The 21,520-nt window shown below is 44.5% G+C and overlaps 1 protein-coding gene across 1 annotated transcript in view; it reads right to left on the bottom strand.

Annotated features, from left to right (window-relative positions):
- Positions 1-21,520, bottom strand: part of LOC106585923 (extracellular matrix organizing protein FRAS1) — a 78,746-nt gene that overhangs the window by 42,858 nt on the left and 14,368 nt on the right. The window contains exons 6-10 of the mRNA XM_082968770.1: positions 19,214-19,333; positions 16,802-16,981; positions 15,347-15,471; positions 7,027-7,167; positions 4,752-4,979 (exon numbers count right to left, since the gene is read on the bottom strand). Of these exons, the coding sequence (XP_082824896.1) occupies positions 4,752-4,979; positions 7,027-7,167; positions 15,347-15,471; positions 16,802-16,981; positions 19,214-19,333 (794 nt within the window). The remainder of the gene's footprint in view (positions 1-4,751; positions 4,980-7,026; positions 7,168-15,346; positions 15,472-16,801; positions 16,982-19,213; positions 19,334-21,520) is intronic.

Below are 21,520 nucleotides of genomic sequence, written 5' to 3'. Positions count from 1 at the left end.
CAGTAAGCTGTACAACATCAGAAATTCATACAGATGGGCCCAAAACAGCACAGACGAATACCAGAAAGCAACCTGGAACCAAAATATCCAAACACTCTTAGATAACTTTCTGGATACCATATTCACTCACAGTAAAGAAGGCATCAATCTAGCAGTAAAAAACATCAACTATATATTCAGGCAAACGGCAAAAGAAGCACAATTGAAATGAATAAAAAACTAAACAAAAAAGACCACAGATGACAACTGGTTTGATGCAGATTGTAAAATTATAAGGAAAAAACTTAGAACACTATTCAACCAAAAGCACAGAGACCCAAATAATGGTGAATTACGCCTTCATTACTGTGAGACTTTAAACGTACACTCAGAACCAAAAAAGCCAAGTACAACAGCAACCAGCTGACACTAATTGAGGAGTCCATAAACACAAACAACTTCTGGCAAAATTGTAAAAAACTAAAAAAATCTAAACAAGAAGAATTAGAGATACAAAATGGTGACGTATGGACGACCCATTTCAAAACACTCTACAACACCGTTCAAACTGACACAAACGCAGAACAACGCCAAATTCATAAGAAGTTGAATGGATTAGAAAAAGCTATAAAGGACAATCAAAATCCATTGGACTCCCCAATTACTGACCAGGAGCTCTATCAGAAACTTCAGGCCCTCAAATGTAAAAAAGCATGTGGACCTGATGGCATCCTAAATGAGATGCTCAAACTCACTAGTGCAAAATATCAATTGGCTATATTAAAACTGTTTAATTTGATCCTGAGTGTAGGTTATTTCCCTGACATCTGGAATCAAGGACTCATAACCCCAATCTTTAAGAACGGAGACAAATTTGACCCTAACAATTACAGAGGCATTTGTGTGAACAGTAACCTGGGGAAGGTTTTCTGTAGTATCATCAATGTAAGAGTTCTAAACTTCCTTAATAAGCACAATGTCTTGTAAAAGCCAAATTGGATTTATACCAAAACGTCGCACGACTGATCATGTTTACACCTTACACACCCTGATAGATACATTTACACACCAAAATAATACCGAAATATACGCTTGCTTTATCGACTTCCAAAAAGCATTTGTGTCACGGTTGTGTGGAGAGACGGACCAAGGCGCAGCGTGCTCTGAGTTCCACATATTTTATTTAGTGAAACTTACAAAACAAAAGGAAACAAACAACTAACCGCAACATCAGCGGTGCTACATGCTACTAACTAATTCAAAACAAGATCCCACAAATCAATGTATACTGGCAATACGTGCAGCATTAAAATTGGCAAGAAAAGAACAGAATTCTTTAACCCGGGCGAGGCCTTCTGAGCCCTGTATTCTTCAATAGTTACATCAACGAGTTGGCCACTGTTCTAGAAAAATCCTCAGCCCCTGGTGTTAGTGTCCACAATTCAGAGGTTAAATGCCTACTCTTCGCAGATGACCTATGCCTGCTGTCACCCACAGCACATGGCCTACAGCAGAGCCTGGACATGCTAGAGCAGTACTGCCAGACCTGGGCCGTGGCAGTAAACCCCCAAAAAACGAAAATAACGATTTTCCAGAGAAGATCCAGTTCTCAGGGAATTAGACCAAAGTTCTCAATTGGTACAAAATACACTGCTCAAAAAAATAAAGGGAACACTTAAACAACACATCCTAGATCTTAATGAAAGAAATAATCTTATTAAATACTTTTTTCTTTACATAGTTGAATGTGCTGACAACAAAATCACACAAAAATAATAAATGGAAATCCAATTTATCAACCCATGGAGGTCTGGATTTGGAGTCACACTCAAAATTAAAGTGGAAAACCATACTACAGGCTGATCCAACTTTGATGTAATGTCCTTAAAACAAGTCAAAATGAGGCTCAGTAGTGTGTGTGGCCTCCATGTGCCTGTATGACCTCCCTACAATGCCTGGGCATGCTCCTGATGAGGTGGCGGATGGTCTCCTGAGGGATCTCCTCCCAGACCTGGGCTAAAGCATCCGCCAACTCCTGGACAGTCTGTGGTGCAACGTGCCGTTGGTGGATGGAGCGAGACATGATGTCCCAGATGTGCTCAATTGGATTCAGGTCTGGGGAACGGGCAGGCCAGTCCATAGCATCAATGCCTTCCTCTTGCAGGAACTGCTGACAAACTCCAGCCACATGAGGTCTAGCATTGTCTTGCATTAGGAGGAACCCAGGGCCAACCGCACCAGCATATGGTCTCACAAGGGGTCTGAGGATCTCATCTCGGTACCTAATGGCAGTCAGGCTACCTCTGGCGAGCACATGGAGGGCTGTGCGGCCCCCCAAAGAAATGCCACCCCACACCATGACTGACCCACCGCCAAACCGGTCATGCTGGAGGATGTTGCAGGCAGCAGAACGTTCTCCACGGCGTCTCCAGACTCTGTCACGTCTGTCACGTGCTCAGTGTGAACCTGCTTTCATCTGTGAAGAGCACAGGGCACCAGTGGCGAATTTGCCACTCTTGGTGTTCTCTGGCAAATGCCAAACGTCCTGCACGGTGTTGGGCTGTAAGCACAACCCCCACCTGTGGACGTCGGGCCCTGATACCACCCTCATGGAGTCTGTTTCTGAGCAGACACATGCACATTTGTGGCCTGCTGGAGGTTATTTTGCAGGGCTCTGGCAGTGCTCCTCCTGCTCCTCCTTGCACAAAGGCGGAGGTAGCGGTCCTGCTGCTGGGTTGTTGCCCTCCTACGGCCTCCTCCACGTCTCCTGATGTACTGGCCTGTCTCCTGGTAGCGCCTCCATGCTCTGGACACTACGCTGACAGACACAGCAAACCTTCTTGCCACAGCTCGCATTGATGTGCCATCCTGGATGAGCTGCACTACCTGAGCCACTTGTGTGGGTTGTAGACTCCGTCTCATGCTACCACTAGAGTGAAAGCACCGCCAGCATTCAAAAGTGACTAAAACATCAGCCAGGAAGCATAGGAACTGAGAAGTGGTCTGTGGTCTCCACCTGCAGAACCACTCCTTTATTGGGGGTGTCTTGCTCATTACCTATAATTTCCACCTGTTGTCTATTCCATTTGCACAACAGCATGTGAAATGTATTGTCAATCAGTGTTGCTTCCTAAGTGGACAGTTTGATTTCACAGAAGTGTGATTGACTTGGAGTTACATTGTGTTGTTTAAGTGTTCCCTTTATTTTTTTGAGCAGTATATATAGAGTACTGCACACACTACAATTACTTAGGTTTAAAAATAAGCTCAACTGGACACCTTAATGAGGCAGTGAATGAACTAAGAGAGAAAGCACGCAAGGCATTCTACGCCATTACAAAACAATTTCAAATTGAAATACCTATCACAATTTGGCTAAAACTAATTGAATGTGTCATTGAAACAATTGCACTTTATGGCAGTGAGGTGTGGGGTCCACTTGCAAAACAAGATTTCACCAAATGGGACAAGCACCCCATTGAAACCCTGCATGCAGAGTTCTGTAAGATTCTGCAACATGCCCAGAGGAAAACTACAAACAATGCATGCAGGGCAGAATTAGACCAATATCCTCTAATAATAAAAACTCAAAAAAGAGCAATTAAGTTTTGGAAACATCGAAAATACAGTGACCCCCTCTCATATCATTTCCAAGCCCTGCAATGCCAAGAGCTGAGCAAAGAAAAGAGTCCCCTCATCCAGCTGGTCCTGGGGCTGAGTTCACAAAGCTGTTCTACTAACACACTGAAGCCTCAGGACCAGAACATCCAATCAATCAGAATAAACCAAATTACAACACTGTCAAAACAAAACTACATTGCTTATTGGGAAACACAAGCACAAACACAAAGCAAAATGCAGTGCTATCTGGCCCTAAATCGGCAGTACACCGTGGCTAAATATTTGACCATGGTTTCTGATCAAAACCTTAGAAAAGCCTTGATAAAGTACAGGCTCAGTGAGCACAGCCTTGCCATTGAGAAGGGTAGACACAGGAAAACCTGGCTCCCTGTAGAGGAAAGGCTGTGCAACCACTGCACAACAGCAGAACCTGAGACGGAGCTGCATTTCCTGACAAAATGTCAAAAATATAAAACAATTAGAGAGTGTCATTTCCCCAAATTTGAAACACTGATTCAAGTTTTCAAAGACCTCTCTGATGAGAATAGACTCCCCGTCCTGTTGGGGGAGGACGCAGAGAGCTGTGTGTTGGCAGCGCACTACATTGCTGCCTGCCATAAGTTGAGGGACAGTGTCTGACAGACCAATAAACCTGCACATGTACTCTACTGTATGCTTATTGTTATTGTTCAATGTATGGTTATTTTGACCCTTGGTTATTGTTGTTACTGTTGTCCCGTTGGCAATTTTGTTCTTTATATTTTAATTTTGTAAATATCCAAAGTAAGCTTTGGCAATATGTACATTGTTATGTCATGCCAATAAAGCAAATTGAATTGAATTGAATTGATAAACAGAGAGAGACATAGATATAGATATAGTGAGAGAGAGACACAGAGAGAGACAGTGAGAGAGAGAGAGACACACAGAGACACACAGAGAGAAAGAGAGAGAGACACTGAGAGATAGTGAGAGAGAGAGTGAGAGACACACACACACACACACACACACACACACACACACACACACACACACACACACACACACACACACACACACACAGAGAGAGAGCCAGAGAGAGAGACACAGAGAGACACTGAGAGATAGTGAGAGAGAGCGAGAGACAGAGACACACCCCTTCCTCCCCTCACCTCCTTGCCTGCCTCCTCCACCATAAAGAAGACGTTAGTCCCGTCAGTTACAGTGAAGGTGAATCTGTCCTTCAGTGAGTTGGATCCATCGTGGTTGTAGCTGATTCTGTTCTGGTAGACGTCATCCATGGTGAAGCTGTTGGTCTGACGGTAGTGCTGTCCGTTGTTGGTCCGCTCCATGCTGCCGTGACGGGGAGGCTGGACTATGGTGAAGGTGATGGACTCCTCCTGGAGGGAGATATTTTAGCGTCAATATGTTATGATATATAATATACACCGAGTGTATAAAACATCAGGAACACCGTCACTTCTTAAGCTAATGTGGGGTCTGAAATCTGACACTTCAAATCAGCTCTGCAGGGTGGAAACAGAGAGCAGACAGATTGGATTTCTTCCACTATAAGGCATGGGACTCTAAACCGTTCACAAAATGTCAGTCTGAACCGGTCCACAACCGCTCAAAGTCCCTCATATGAGGGGACCTAACATCTAAGATGGGTTGGTTTGGTTTACACTGAATGGCAATGATAGACCGGAAGCAGCTGAATATATACGATGAGTCTACAAAACATTAAGAACACCTGCTCTTTCCATGACATAGACTGACCAGGTGAATACAGGGGAAATCTATGATCCCTTATTGATGACACTTGTTAAAGCCACTTCAATCAGTGTAGATGAAAGGGGAGGAGATAGGTTAAAGAAGGATTTTTACGCCTTGAGACAGTTGAGACATGGATTGTGTCGTGTATGTGTGCCATTCAGTAGATAAATGGGCAAGACAAAATATTTAAGTGCCTTTGAACGGGGTATGGTAGTAGGTGCCAGGCCGCACCGGTTTGAGTGTGTCAAGAACTGCAACGCTGCTGCAACAACAGTTTTCCCGTGTGTTTCAAGAATGGTCCACGACCCAACGGACATCCAGCCAACTTGACACAACTGTGGGAAGCATTGGAGTCAGCATGGGGCCAGCATCCCTGTAGAACGCTTTTGACACCTTGTAGAGTCCATGACCCTGACGAGGGTGAAAAGGGGTTGTAACTACAATATTAGCAAGGTGTTCCTAATGTTTTATACACTCAATGTACGATATATTACACTATTGTGATAAAATTAAGAATTCCATCATGGCTATTTTAATGAGGGTGACAACTTTACCCTCCACCTTGTCTATGCTAATAGTGCATATTTAAACTGAAAGTTACCTTGACTTAGCATAATCAAGGAGCTTGAAACTAGACGTCTTTGTTCTCTTCTAGTTGCTACAGCAACCAACTATTTAGCCAATAAGCCATACAATATGTTGACATCATCGTCGTGACCTACTGACAATGCCATTCTGTTTTGTTGCTGTCCGGGTCTGTCTTTTTGCTACAGTGCAGTGAAAAAGTATTTTCCCCCCCTTTTCTAAATGTCTCGACTTTTGCATATTTTTGATCCTGAATGACCTAATACGTCGTCCAAAAAAAAGTGATACTTTTGACTCATCTGAATATAGAACATTATTCCAAGAGACTTGACGATCATCCAGGTGCTTCTCAGCAAACTTGAGTCAACTTTTTTTGGATGATATGAGGTCCCATTATGCCTGGCGTTATTCCACAGTGAGAAACTCTTACCAACGGTCAAGCATGGTGGTGGTAGTAAAGATGGTTTGGGGATGCTTTGCTACCTCAGGACCTGGACGACTTAATAGAAGGAACCGTGAATTGTGCTCTGTATCAAATAATTATACGGGAGAATGTCAGGTAATATGTCTGTGAGCTGGAGAGCAGCTGAGTCATGCAGCAAGGCAATGATTCAAAACACAAAATCAAGTCTATATGAAAATGACTAAAAAGCAACAAATTTGAAGTCTTGGAATGGCCTAGTCAAAGTCCAGACCTCAATCCCAATTGATATGTTGTGAAACGAGCAGTTTGAAAACCCACAAATGTCACTGAGGTAAAGCAGTTCTGCATGCAAAAGATTGGCCAATATTCCTCCACATTACGTTTTTAAAACAGGGGAATTGGATGTTGCATGACTTTGTTAATTAAATTAAATAAAATACGATTTATTAGATTTTTTTTAAATGTGTTTACTCAGGTTCCCTTTATCTAATATTAGGTTTGGGTAAAAGATCTCACAACATTCAGTATAAACAATATGCCAAAATAGAGAAAATCAGAAAGGAGGAAATATACTTTTTCAAGGAAGTGTAGTTTAGATAAGCTTACTGCTAGTGAACACGGACTGTGTATAGTGAATGATCAGACAGCCTGTCCTACTCCACCTCTGTGTCAGCGTCAGTGGCCTTCAGTTCAAACTCAGTGATGGTCTTCCTGACCCCCTCCTGAACCCTCATCCCAGGAACCACCAGCAGGGGGAGGGAGTCATCCACCGGCCGGATGGTGATGTAGAACGTCTGGGCAACCTAAAGAGACCGTACAGATCACTGTTATCTACCTAAAGAGACCATACACTGTTATCTACCTAAAGAGACCGTACAGATCGCTGTTATCTACCTAAAGATACAGAACACTGTTATCTACCTAAAGACACAGTACAGAACACTGTTATCTACCTAAAGATACAGTACACTGCTATCTACCTAAAGATACAGTACACTGTTATCTACCTAAAGATACAGAACACTGTTATCTACCTAAAGATACCATACAGAACACTGTTATCTACCTAAAGATACAGAACACTGCTATCTACCTAAAGATACAGTACACTGTTATCTACCTAAAGATACAGTACAGAACACTGTTATCTACCTAGACACCATACAGAACACTGTTATCTACCTAAAGATACTGTACAGAACACTGTTATCTACCTAAAGATACAGAACACTGTTATCTACCTAAAGATACAGTACAGAACACTGTTATCTACCTAGACACCATACAGAACACTGTTATCTACCTAAAGATACTGTACAGAACACTGTTATCTACCTAAAGATACCATACAGAACACTGCTATCTACCTAAAGATACAGAACACTGTTATCTACCTAAAGATACAGTACAGAACACTGTTATCTACCTAGACACCATACAGAACACTGTTATCTACCTAAAGATACTGTACAGAACACTGTTATCTACCTAAAGATACAGAACACTGTTATCTACCTAAAGATACAGTACAGAACACTGTTATCTACCTAGACACCATACAGAACACTGTTATCTACCTAAAGATACTGTACAGAACACTGTTATCTACCTAAAGATACAGTACAGAACACTGTTATCTACCTAGACACCATACAGAACACTGTTATCTACCTAAAGATACTGTACAGAACACTGTTATCTACCTAAAGATACCATACAGAACACTGCTATCTACCTAAAGATACAGAACACTGTTATCTACCTAAAGATACCATACAGAACACTGCTATCTACCTAAAGAGACCGTACAGAACACTGTTATCTACCTGGACACCATACAGAACACTGTTATCTACCTAAAGATACCATACAGAACACTGTTATCGACCTAAAGATACAGAACACTGTTATCTACCTAAAGATACAGTACAGAACACTGCTATCTACCTAAAGATACAGTACAGAACACTGTTATCTACCTAAAGAGACCGTACAGAACACTGTTATCTACCTAAAGAGACCGTACAGAACACTGTTATCTACCTAAAGAGACCGTACAGAACACTGTTATCTACCTAAAGATACAGTACAGAACACTGTTATCTACCTAAAGAGACCGTACAGAACACTGTTATCTACCTAAAGATACAGTACAGAACACTGTTATCGACCTAAAGATACAGTACAGAACACTGCTATCTACCTAAAGATACAGAACACTGTTATCTACCTAAAGATACAGAACACTGTTATCTACCTAAAGATACAGTACAGAACACTGTTATCTACCTAAAGATACAGAACACTGTTATCTACCTAAAGATACAGTACAGAACACTGTTATCTACCTAGACACCATACAGAACACTGTTATCTACCTAAAGATACTGTACAGAACACTGTTATCTACCTAAAGATACCATACAGAACACTGTTATCTACCTAAAGATACAGAACACTGCTATCTACCTAAAGATACAGAACACTGTTATCTACCTAAAGATACAGTACAGAACACTGTTATCTACCTAAAGATACAGAACACTGTTATCTACCTAAAGATACAGAACACTGTTATCTACCTAAAGATACCGTACAGAACACTGTTATCTACCTAAAGATACAGTACAGAACACTGTTATCTACCTACAGAGACCGTACAGTAGGGTTCTAACTTGAAATATACTTATTCCTGTCCCTATGTTACCCTCTAATGATTGCTGTACATGTGTAATACACGCATATGTAATGTGTCAGTGAATATGGGGGAATAGAAACTTTGTGTGGAAAGTTACTGTGAGAGAGAAGGGGATGTACAGACACGTTTTGTTGTATATTTCAAGGGAAGAAGGTAGAGAGCAACAGTCGAGTCTCAGGCTAGTTTCTGTGGAACTAGGGCAAGGAGAGATGTGGAACTAGGGCAAGAAGAGATGTGGAACTAGGGCAAGGAGAGATGTGACCTAGGGCAAGGAGAGATGTGGAACTAGGGCAAGGAGAGATGTGGAACTAGGGCAAGAAGAGATGTGGAACTAGGGCAAGGAGAGATGTGACCTAGGGCAAGGAGAGATGTGGAACTAGGGCAAGGAGAGATGTGGAACTAGGGCAAGGAGAGATGTGACCTAGGGCAAGGAGAGATGTGGAACTAGGGCAAGGAGAGATGTGGAACTAGGGCAAGGAGAGATGTGGAACTAGGGCAAGGAGAGATGTGGAACTAGGGCAAGGAGAGATGTGGAACTAGGGCAAGGAGAGATGTGGAACTAGGGCAAGGAGAGATGTGGAACTAGGGCAAGGGGAGATGTGGAACTAGGGCAAGGGGAGATGTGGAACTAGGGCAAGGAGAGATGTGACCTAGGGCAAGGAGAGATGTGACCTAGTGCAAGGAGAGATGTGGAACTAGGGCAAGGAGAGATGTGGAACTAGGGCAAGGAGAGATGTGACCTAGGGCAAGGAGAGATGTGACCTAGGGCAAGGAGAGATGTGGAACTAGGGCAAGGAGAGATGTGGAACTAGGGCAAGGAGAGATGTGGAACTAGGGCAAGGAGAGATGTGGAATTAGGGCAAGGAGATGTGACCTAGGGCAAGGAGAGATGTGACCTAGGGGAAGGAGAGATGTGGAACTAGGGCAAGGAGAGATGTGGAACTAGGGCAAGGAGAGATGTGGAACTAGGGGAAGGAGAGATGTGGAACTAGGGCAAGGAGAGATGTGGAACTAGGGCAAGGAGAGATGTGGAACTAGGGCAAGGAGAGATGTGGAATTAGGGCAAGGAGATGTGACCTAGGGCAAGGAGAGATGTGACCTAGGGGAAGGAGAGATGTGGAACTAGGGCAAGGAGAGATGTGGAACTAGGGCAAGGAGAGATGTGGAACTAGGGGAAGGAGAGATGTGGAACTAGGGCAAGGAGAGATGTGGAACTAGGGCAAGGAGAGATGTGGAACTAGGGCAAGGAGAGACGTGGAACTAGGGGAAGGAGAGATGTGGAACTAGGGCAAGGAGAGATGTGGAACTTAACATGTACTGTAGATTTTTATTATTTTATTTAACTACCCCACGCTGGGCCGCAACGCTGGGCCAATTGTGCACCGCCCTATGGGACTCCAAATCACTGCCGGATGTGACGCAGCTTGGATTCGAACCAGGGACTGCAGTGACGCCTCCTGTACTGAGATGCAGTGCCTTACACCGCTGAGATGCAGTGCTTTACACCGCTGAGATGCAGTGCCTTACACCGCTGAGATGCAGTGCCTTACACCGCTGAGATGCAGTGCCTTACACCGATGAGATGCAGTGCTTTACACCGCTGAGATGCAGTGCTTTACACCGCTGAGATGCAGTGCTTTACACCGCTGAGATGCAGTGCTTTTACACCGCTGAGATGCAGTGCTTTTACACCGCTGAGATGCAGTGCTTTACACCGCTGAGATGCAGTGCTTTTACACCGCTGAGATGCAGTGCTTTACACCGCTGAGATGCAGTGCCTTACACCGCTGAGATGCAGTGCCTTACACCGCTGAGATGCAGTGCTTTACACCGCTGAGATGCAGTGCCTTACACCGCTGAGATGCAGTGCTTTTACACCGCTGAGATGCAGTGCTTTACACCGCTGAGATGCAGTACTTTTTACCGCTGAGATGCAGTACTTTACACCGCTGAGATGCAGTGCTTTTACACCGCTGAGATGCAGTACTTTTACACCGCTGAGATGCAGTGCTTTACACCGCTGAGATGCAGTGCTTTTACACCGCTGAGATGCAGTGCTTTACACCGCTGAGATGCAGTGCTTTACACCGCTGAGATGCAGCGCTTTACACCGCTGAGATGCAGCGCTTTACACCGCTGAGATGCAGCGCTTTACACCGCTGAGATGCAGCGCCTTACACCGCTGAGATGCAGCGCTTTACACCGCTGAGATGCGGTGCTTTACACCGCTGAGATGCGGTGCTTTACACCGCTGAGATGCGGTGCTTTACACCGCTGAGATGCGGTGCTTTACACCGCTGAGATGCGGTGCTTTTACACCGCTGAGATGCGGTGCTTTTACACCGCTGAGATGCGGTGCTTTACACCGCTGCGCCACTCGGGAGGTATAAATATATACTTGTGTGACTTGTTGTGTTTGTAGCTGAAGCATCCAGTGAGTGAAAAAAACTTGGTTTGAGCTTGTTCAAGTCGTCCGTCTGAGATAATACTATGTTTGTTCAGAACCTACCAACTGTCAACAACCTAAACATGAATAGCTCATTCGAATGCATTGCCCCCCCACCCAACCTCTTCTACGCTGCTGCTACACTCTTATTATCTATGCATAGTAATTTTAATCACAGGTGCCACCACACATTGACTCTGTACTGGTACCCCCTGTATATATAGCTGTTGTTATTTACTGTTATTTACTGATGCTCTTTAATCATTTGTTATTCTTTTCTCTTACTTGTTTTTTTTTGGGGGGGGGGGGGATTTTCGTAAAAACTGCATTGTTGGTTAAGGGCTTGTAAGTAAGCAATTCACTGTACGGTCTACACATGTTGTATTCGTGACAAATAAAATCCTATAACAGTAAAATAGGGCTCCACGTATGAATCTGTTGTGAAATTGTGAGATGTGTCTGAGCATAAGCAGAATTAATTTTCTCAACTGCAATTACATGGTATTGTATCTGTGTTAAAATCTGACCTCACGTTGCTATGCATAAATAGAGAGGAATTCCAATTGAACATGTAACCTCATATCAAATCAACATTGCAACTAAGATTTACACTAACCTACTCCACAATGCATTGAAGTAGAGATGAAATCTGCAACCACCTAGCAACCCCATCACAACATATATATATACACGTCAGAGTCACCCATCACACCATATATATATACACGTCATAGTCACCCATCACACCATATATATACAAGTCATAGTCACCCATCACACCATATATATACACGTCATAGTCACCCATCACACCATATATATACACGTCATAGTCACCCATCACACCATATATATATACACGTCATAGTCACCCCATCACACCATATATATACACGTCATAGTCACCCATCACACCATATATATACACGTCATAGTCACCCCATCACACCATATATATACACGTCAGAGTCACCCATCACACCATATATATATACACGTCATAGTCACCCCATCAAACCATATATATACACGTCATAGTCACCCCATCACACCATATATATACACGTCATAGTCACCCCATCACACCATATATATACACGTCATAGTCACCCCATCACACCATATATATACACGTCATAGTCACCCCATCACACCATATATATACACGTCATAGTCACCCCATCACACCATATATATACACGTCATAGTCACCCATCACACCATATATATACACGTCATAGTCACCCCATCACACCATATATATACACGTCATAGTCACCCCATCACACCATATATATACACGTCATAGTCACCCCATCACACCATATATATACACGTCATAGTCACCCCATCACACCTATATATATACACGTCATAGTCACCCCATCACACCATATATATACACGTCATAGTCACCCCATCACACCATATATATACACGTCATAGTCACCCCATCACACCATATATATACACGTCATAGTCACCCCATCACACCATATATATACACGTCATAGTCACCCATCACACCATATATATACACGTCATAGTCACCCCATCACACCATATATATACACGTCATAGTCACCCCATCACACCATATATATACACGTAATAGTCACCCCATCACACCATATATATACACGTCATAGTCACCCCATCACACCATATATATATACACGTCATAGTCACCCCATCACACCATATATATACACGTCATAGTCACCCATCACACCATATATATACACGTCATAGTCACCCCATCACACCATATATATACACGTCATAGTCACCCCATCACACCATATATATACACGTCATAGTCACCCCATCACACCATATATATATACACGTCATAGTCACCCCATCACAACATACACTGGAAACGTCTCACGCCATGAGCGATCACATCCTGGTGTAAATAGTATTAGATACAAACCCTAATCTGTTCTATGTGATAGTTTATAAACATCCTGATCGAATATCTACGGCGTGTAATACGGGAGAGAAAATATCCCACTCTGGAATTAGAAAATACACAACAACCTTATGGTCTGGACAACCTGAATATAACGTATGGACAACCTGAATATAACCATATGGCCAACCTGAATATAACGTATGGACAACCTGAATATAACGTATGGACAACCTGAATATAACGTATGGACAACCTGAATATAACCATATGGACAACCTGAATATAACCATATGGACAACCTGAATATAACCATATGGACAACCTGAATATAACCATATGGACAACCTGAATATAACCATATGGACAACCTGAATATAACCATATGGACAACCTGAATATAACGTATGGACAACCTGAATATAACGTATGGACAACCTGAATATAACCATATGGACAACCTGAATATAACCATATGGACAACCTGAATATAACCATATGGACAACCTGAATATAACCATATGGACAACCTGAATATAACGTATGGACAACCTGAATATAACGTATGGACAACCTGAATATAACGTATGGACAACCTGAATATAACGTATGGCCAACCTGAATATAACCATATGGACAACCTGAATATAACCATATGGACAACCTGAATATAACCATATGGACAACCTGAATATAACGTATGGCCAACCTGAATATAACGTATGGACAACCTGAATATAACCATATGGACAACCTGAATATAACGTATGGACAACCTGAATATAACCATATGGACAACCTGAATATAACATATGGACAACCTGAATATAACCATATGGACAACCTGAATATAACGTATGGCCAACCTGAATATAACGTATGGACAACCTGAATATAACCATATGGACAACCTGAATATAACGTATGGACAACCTGAATATAACCATATGGACAACCTGAATATAACCATATGGACAACCTGAATATAACGTATGGCCAACCTGAATATAACGTATGGACAACCTGAATATAACCATATGGACAACCTGAATATAACGTATGGACAACCTGAATATAACCATATGGACAACCTGAATATAACCATATGGACAACCTGAATATAACGTATGGACAACCTGAATATAACCACATGGACAACCTGAATATAACCATATGGACAACCTGAATATAACGTATGGACAACCTGAATATAACCATATGGACAACCTGAATATAACCATATGGACAACCTGAATATAACCATATGGACAACCTGAATATAACCATATGGACAACCTGAATATAACCATATGGACAACCTGAATATAACCATATGGACAACCTGAATATAACCATATGGACAACCTGAATATAACGTATGGACAACCTGAATATAACCATATGGACAACCTGAATATAACATATGGACAACCTGAATATAACCATATGGACAACCTGAATATAACCATATGGACAACCTGAATATAACCATATGGACAACCTGAATATAACATATGGACAACCTGAATATAACCATATGGATAACCTGAATATAACCATATGGACAACCTGAATATAACCATATGGACAACCTGAATATAACCATATGGACAACCTGAATATAACCATATGGACAACCTGAATATAACTGTATAGGCAACACACAGAGCCATCACACACAGCAGTTAGCCAGTCGTGAGGGCCAGACAACCTCTTCATGTGTTTACCCAAGCGCTTCTCATTAGGCTGCATTAGAGAGAGCCATTATGCCCAGTGTGTGTGTGTGTGTGTGTGTGTGTGTGTGTGTGTGTGCGTGCATGCGTTTTTTTGTGTGTGTGTCCTTGGAGGTGCATACAAGTGTGTGTGTGTGTGTGTGTGTGTGTGTGTGTGTGTGTGTGTGTGTGTGTGTGTGTGTGTGTGTACCTCATTAGCCCCGTCAGACACTATGAATGAGAACTCGTCTGTGTGCTTCTCTTCTTCGCTGGTGTGAACGTACTGGATGCTACGTGAAGCCAGGTCAGCTTGGGAGAAGGAAGTAATGCGGCTTCCTGTAGCGGGAGGAAGTTACCATTTATTAGCATTAACCATTACCATTAATAGTTGAAATAGCTTTGTAAACTTGATGTGCAAGAAAACACCGTCTGTAGCATGTTAATGTAGCATTTTCATACTAATCCTGTTTTGGTTTAGAGTGCAATGCCAGGATCATGGGTTTGATTCCCTCTGGGGTCATACCAAACACTCATTTCGTTTGCACTGTACTGTACTAGGGCGCTTCGGATTAAAGTGTCTGCTAAATGGTATATACTGTAAGCAGAACGGACAGTGTTTCATGCATAGCAGGTCCTGGAATATGAAGTATGAGTTTTGGATTAGCGGTAGCGTCGGTCGCTAGCTAGCTATCCTCGTCATCTGCCTTACTACCCACCCACCACCCTGTACACCAGGCAGTCATCTGGTCTACTACCCACCCACCTCCCTTTACACCAGGCAGTCATCTGGTCTACTACCCACCCACCTCCCTGTACACCAGGCAGTCATCTGGACTACTACCCACCCACCTCCCTTTACACCAGGCAGTCATCTGGACTACTACCCACCCACCACCCTGTACACCAGGCAGTCATCTGGTCTACTACCCACCCACCTCCCTTTACACCAGGCAGTCATCTGGACTACTACCCACCCACCTCCCTTTACACCAGGCAGTCATCTGGACTACTACCCACCCACCACCCTGTACACCAGGCAGTCATCTGGTCTACTACCCACCCACCTCCCTTTACACCAGGCACTCATCTGGTCTACTACCCACCCACCACCCTGTACACCAGGCAGTCATCTGGTCTACTACCCACCCACCTCCCTGTACACCAGGCAGTCATCTGGTCTACTATCCACCCACCTCCCTTTACTCCAGGCAGTCATCTGGTCTACTACCCACCCACCTCCCTTTACTCCAGGCAGTATCCAGCTGTGTAGCTGTGTGAGTTCCGGTAGGTAAAAGACTAATGAACTAAGTCAAGCCCCCAACGGCCTCGAGGTAAAGTGAGTTCAGGAAGTTGAAGTTGAGGCTTAGACACTGGTTAGAATGCTAGTGAGAGGAGAGCAGCCAAACATGATGTCACTTCCTCCATGATATCTTTGGTCCCAATGTGTCTAATCGTCAGACTCATTATTTCATGTTGGATTACACAGGTGTGTGTGTGTGTGTGTCCGTTAGAACACGTATGTGCGTGAAAGTTTGACCCTTTATAAGTTTGTGTATGCATGAGTGTGTAAAATATACGCACGTTTAAAACATGTTTTGTGCAGGTGTGGGTGTGTGTGTCCATGCGAGCTGGTTGCTCTGCGTGTGTACAGCACCAGCAGTAGTACCTGGGGTGCTGGCGTGCTCCAGGTGTCCCAGTGCAGTCTGCTTGGTGATGCGGTACACCAGTTCTCCAGGCTCACTGTCCTGGTCTGTAGCTGACAGCTGGAGAGTAGTCAGCTTCTTCACTGAGTTCTCATCAACCACCAGACCTTTATTCACTACCACAGAGGGGGGCAGGTGGTCCTCTGGGGGACAGGGGAACATGGGGGCGGGGGAACATGGGGAACATGGGGACAGGGGAACATGGGAACGGTGGGACATGGGGACGGGGGACATGGGGACAGGGGGAACATGGGGATGGGGGAACGGGGGAACGGGGGGACGGGGGGACGGGGGAACGGGGGAACGGGGGGACGGGGGGACGGGGGAACGGGGGGACATGGGAACGGGGGAACGGGGGGACATGGGGACGGGGAACATGGGGACAGGGGGAACATGGGGATGGGGGAACGGGGGAACGGGGGGACGGGGGGACGGGGGAACGGGGGGACGGGGGGACGGGGAACATGGGGACAGGGGGAACATGGGGATGGGGGAACGGGGGAACGGGGGGACGGGGGGACGGGGGAACGGGGGGCCGGGGGGACGGGGGAACGGGGGAACGGGGGGACGGGGGAACGGGGGGACATGGGGACGGGGGGACGGGGGAATGGGGGAACGGTGGAATGGGGGGACATGGGAACGGGGGAACGGGGGAACGGGGGGACAGGGGAACGGGGGGATATGGGGACGGGGGAACGGGGGAACGGGGGGACGGGGGAACGGGGGAGCGGGGGTACATGGGAACGGGGGAACGGGGGGACAGGGGAACGGGGTAACGGGGGGACATGGGGACGGGGAACATGGGGACAGGGGGAACATGGGGATGGGGGAACGGGGGAACGGGGGGACGGGGGGACGGGGGGACGGGGGAACGGGGGAACGGGGGGACGGGGGGACGGGGGAACGGGGGGACATGGGGACGGGGGGACGGGGGAGCAGGGGGACATGGGAATGGGGGAACGGTGGAATGGGGGGACATGGGAACGGGGGAACGGGGGAACGGGGGGACAGGGGAACGGGGAACATGGGGACAGGGGGAACATGGGGATGGGGGAACGGGGGGACGGGGGGACGGGGGGACGGGGGAACGGGGGAACGGGGGGACGGGGGGACGGGGGAACGGGGGGACATGGGGACGGGGGGACGGGGGAGCAGGGGGACATGGGAATGGGGGAACGGTGGAATGGGGGGACATGGGAACGGGGGAACGGGGGAACGGGGGGACAGGGGAACGGGGGGATATGGGGACGGGGGGAACGGGGGGACGGGGGAACGGGGGAGCGGGGGGACATGGGAACGGGGGAACGGGGGGACAGGGGAACGGGGTAACGGGGGGACATGGGGACGGGGGAGACGAGGAGGAAGATAACAGAGGGAAGGAGAGATCAAAACCTGAGAGTGAAGATGTTTCAACCACATGGGAACAGAAAGCCCAGAACAGACCACTGGTGTTTTTAGATCGCATCAGGAAAGTAGGGCACCGCTCGTGAGCAACTACCAGTAACAATTGGCCACCTACTGTTTTGAATTGATCGCCAGTACTGTGTTCCTTACATAACAGGACACCATACAAAGTTACCTACCTAGTATCCTACTGAAGAAGGACTGTTACCTACCTAGTATACTGATGAAGAAGGACTGGTACCTACCTAGTACACTGATGTAGAAGGACTGGTACCTACCTAGTATACTGATGTAGAAGGACTGGTACCTACCTAGTATACTGATGAAGAAGGACTGGTACCTACCTAGTATACTGATGTAGAAGGACTGGTACCTACCTAGTATACTGATGAAGAAGGACTGGTACCTACCTAGTATCCTACTGAAGAAGGACTGGTACCTACCTAGTATACTGATGTAGAAGGACTGGTACCTACCTAGTATACTGATGTAGAAGGACTGCTACCTACCTAGTATCCTGATGTAGAAGGACTGGTACCTACCTAGTATACTGATGTAGAAGGACTGGTACCTACCTAGTACACTGATGAAGAAGGACTGGTACCTACCTAGTATACTGATGTAGAAGGACTGGTACCTACCTAGTATCCTGATGTAGAAGGACTGGTACCTACCTAGTATACTGATGTAGAAGGACTGCTACCTACCTAGTATCCTGATGTAGAAGGACTGGTACCTACCTAGTATCCTAATGAAGAAGGACTGGTACCTACCTAGTATACTGATGTAGAAGGACTGGTACCTACCTAGTATACTGATGAAGAAGGACTGGTACCTACCTAGTATACTGATGTGGAAGGACTGGTACCTACCTAGTATCCTAATGTAGAAGGACTGGTACCTACCTAGTATACTGATGTGGAAGGACTGGTACCTACCTAGTATACTGATGTAGAAGGACTGGTACCTACCTAGTATACTGATGTGGAAGGACTGGTCGATCAGTTTGTTGCCCTCTGGATCCACCAGGTTGAACTTGAAGGAGATGCTCCCTCCTTCATCTCCCTTTTCATGACTGTACTCCAACAGACCTGCAACAAACACACACAGTCAATATTAGGGTCAAATCACTCAACCCTAGTCCAACAGGCCTGTGACACACACATGTCGTTTTGGGGAACCTAACGCGATAGTGAAATGATCATTAGCCTTATACATACACCCAGACACAGTCAACAAGGGCGATTCCATGCCAGCGGAAGCGGGAAAATATATTTGATATCTCAGATTGTTCTGGCAATTCTCACATAGAAACTTCAATGGGATCTTTCTGAAAATCACGATGAAAGGTAGGCCATTTTAGACCTATACATGCCTCCTGTAAGACCCTATGGTCTGTGAAGCGTACATGGTAGAGACAATATCTTGGTGTCATTATACTGCTTATAGTGTGCTCTAACATATGGAGTATGTCAAGATTCTGAGAAGAAAAAAAAATCACATTAATTTATTCAACATACAAAAATATTAATAATAATATCTGATAAGTACCCTTTTTTGATTTAGCTTATTTTTTATACATATTGTTCAGAACAATATACTCTTTAAACATGTCAACATTTCTTTTTTTGTCACTGACCTACACACAATACTCCCCCCAAAAAAATATAATAGCAGCTCTCGCTGGTGTGGAATCGCTCTGAACTATCTACATAGACAAACCATTGACACTCATCTACAGGTAACTGCCAAAATAATGGAAACACTTGAGTAAATCAGGATTACAAAGTATATTGAAAGCAAGTGCTTCCACACCACATGTGGTTCCACACAGGTGTTGTTCTCGCGTTAATTAAGCAATTAAGATCCCATCATCAAATCAAATGTTTTTTGTCACACGCTTCATAAACAACAGGTGTAGACTAACAGTGAAATGCTGAGTTAAAGATAACAGTGAGTTAAAGATAACAGTGAGTTAAAGCTAACAGTGAGTTAAAGGTAACAGTGAGTTAAAGATAACAGTGAGTTAAAGGTAACAGTGAGTTAAAGATAACAGTGAGTTAAAGATAACAGTGAGTTAAAGATAACAGTGAGTTAAAGATAACAGTGAGTTAAAGATAACAGTGAGTTACATTTACATTACATTTACGTCATTTAGCAGACGCTCTTATCCAGAGCGACTTACAAATTGGTGCATTCACCTTATGATATCCAGTGGAACAACCACTTTACAATAGTACATCTATATCTTTTCTTTTTTTGGGGGGGGGTGGTTAGAAGGATTACTTAATCCTATCCCAGGTATTCCTTAAAGAGGTGGGGTAACAGTGAGTTAAAGATAACAGTGAGTTAAAGATAACAGTGAGTGAGTTAAAGATAACAGTGAGTTAAAGATAACAGCGAGTTAAAGATAACAGTGAGTTAAAGATAACAGTGAATTGCAGAGTTAAAGATAACAAAGATAGAATATTATTAGAAATAGAGTGAATAACAAATAAGAATAACGAGTAAAAATAACATGGCTATACACAGGGAATACCAGATAAAGTTTGAGTTGATGATCGAGTTGATGTGCAGGGATAAGAGGTAATTGAGGTAGGTACAGTGCTTCCAGAAAGTATTCACACCCCTTGACTTTTTCCACATTATGTTGTGTTACAGTCTGAATTCAAATTGGATTAAAATGTATCTTTTTTTGTCACTGGCCTACACACAATACCCCAAAATGTCCAAGTATAATTCTGATTTTAGAGATTTTTTAAAAATTAATTAGAAATGAAAAGTGAAAATGTATTGACTCAGTAAGTATTCAACACCTTTGTTATGGCAACGGCTAAATAAGTTCAGAACTAAAAATGTGCTTAACAAGTTGCATGGACTCACTGTGTGTAATAACAGTGTTTACATTACATTTGAATTGACTACCTCATCTCTGTACCCCACACACACAATTATCTGTAAGGGTCCCTCAGTCGAGCAGAGGTTTTCCAATGCCTCGCAAAGACCAGGGAGGTTTTCCAATGCCTCGCAAAGACCAGGGAGGTTTTCCAATGCCTCGCAAAGACCAGGGAGATTTTCCAATGCCTCGGAAAGACCAGGGAGGTTTTCCAATGCCTCGCAAAGACCAGGGAGGTTTTCCAATGCCTCGCAAAGACCAGGGAGGTTTTCCAATGCCTCGCAAAGACCAGGGAGGTTTTCCAATGCCTCGCAAAGACCAGGGAGGTTTTCCAATGCCTCGCAAAGACCAGGGAGGTTTTCCAATGCCTCAGAAAGACCAG

This window comes from Salmo salar, chromosome 24, assembly GCF_965601325.2.
Source record: "Salmo salar chromosome 24, fSalSal1, whole genome shotgun sequence".
NCBI lineage: Eukaryota > Metazoa > Chordata > Actinopteri > Salmoniformes > Salmonidae > Salmo > Salmo salar.
The sequence above is the reverse complement of the archived record's forward strand: the minus strand, read 5'-3'. Positions and strand labels throughout refer to the sequence as shown.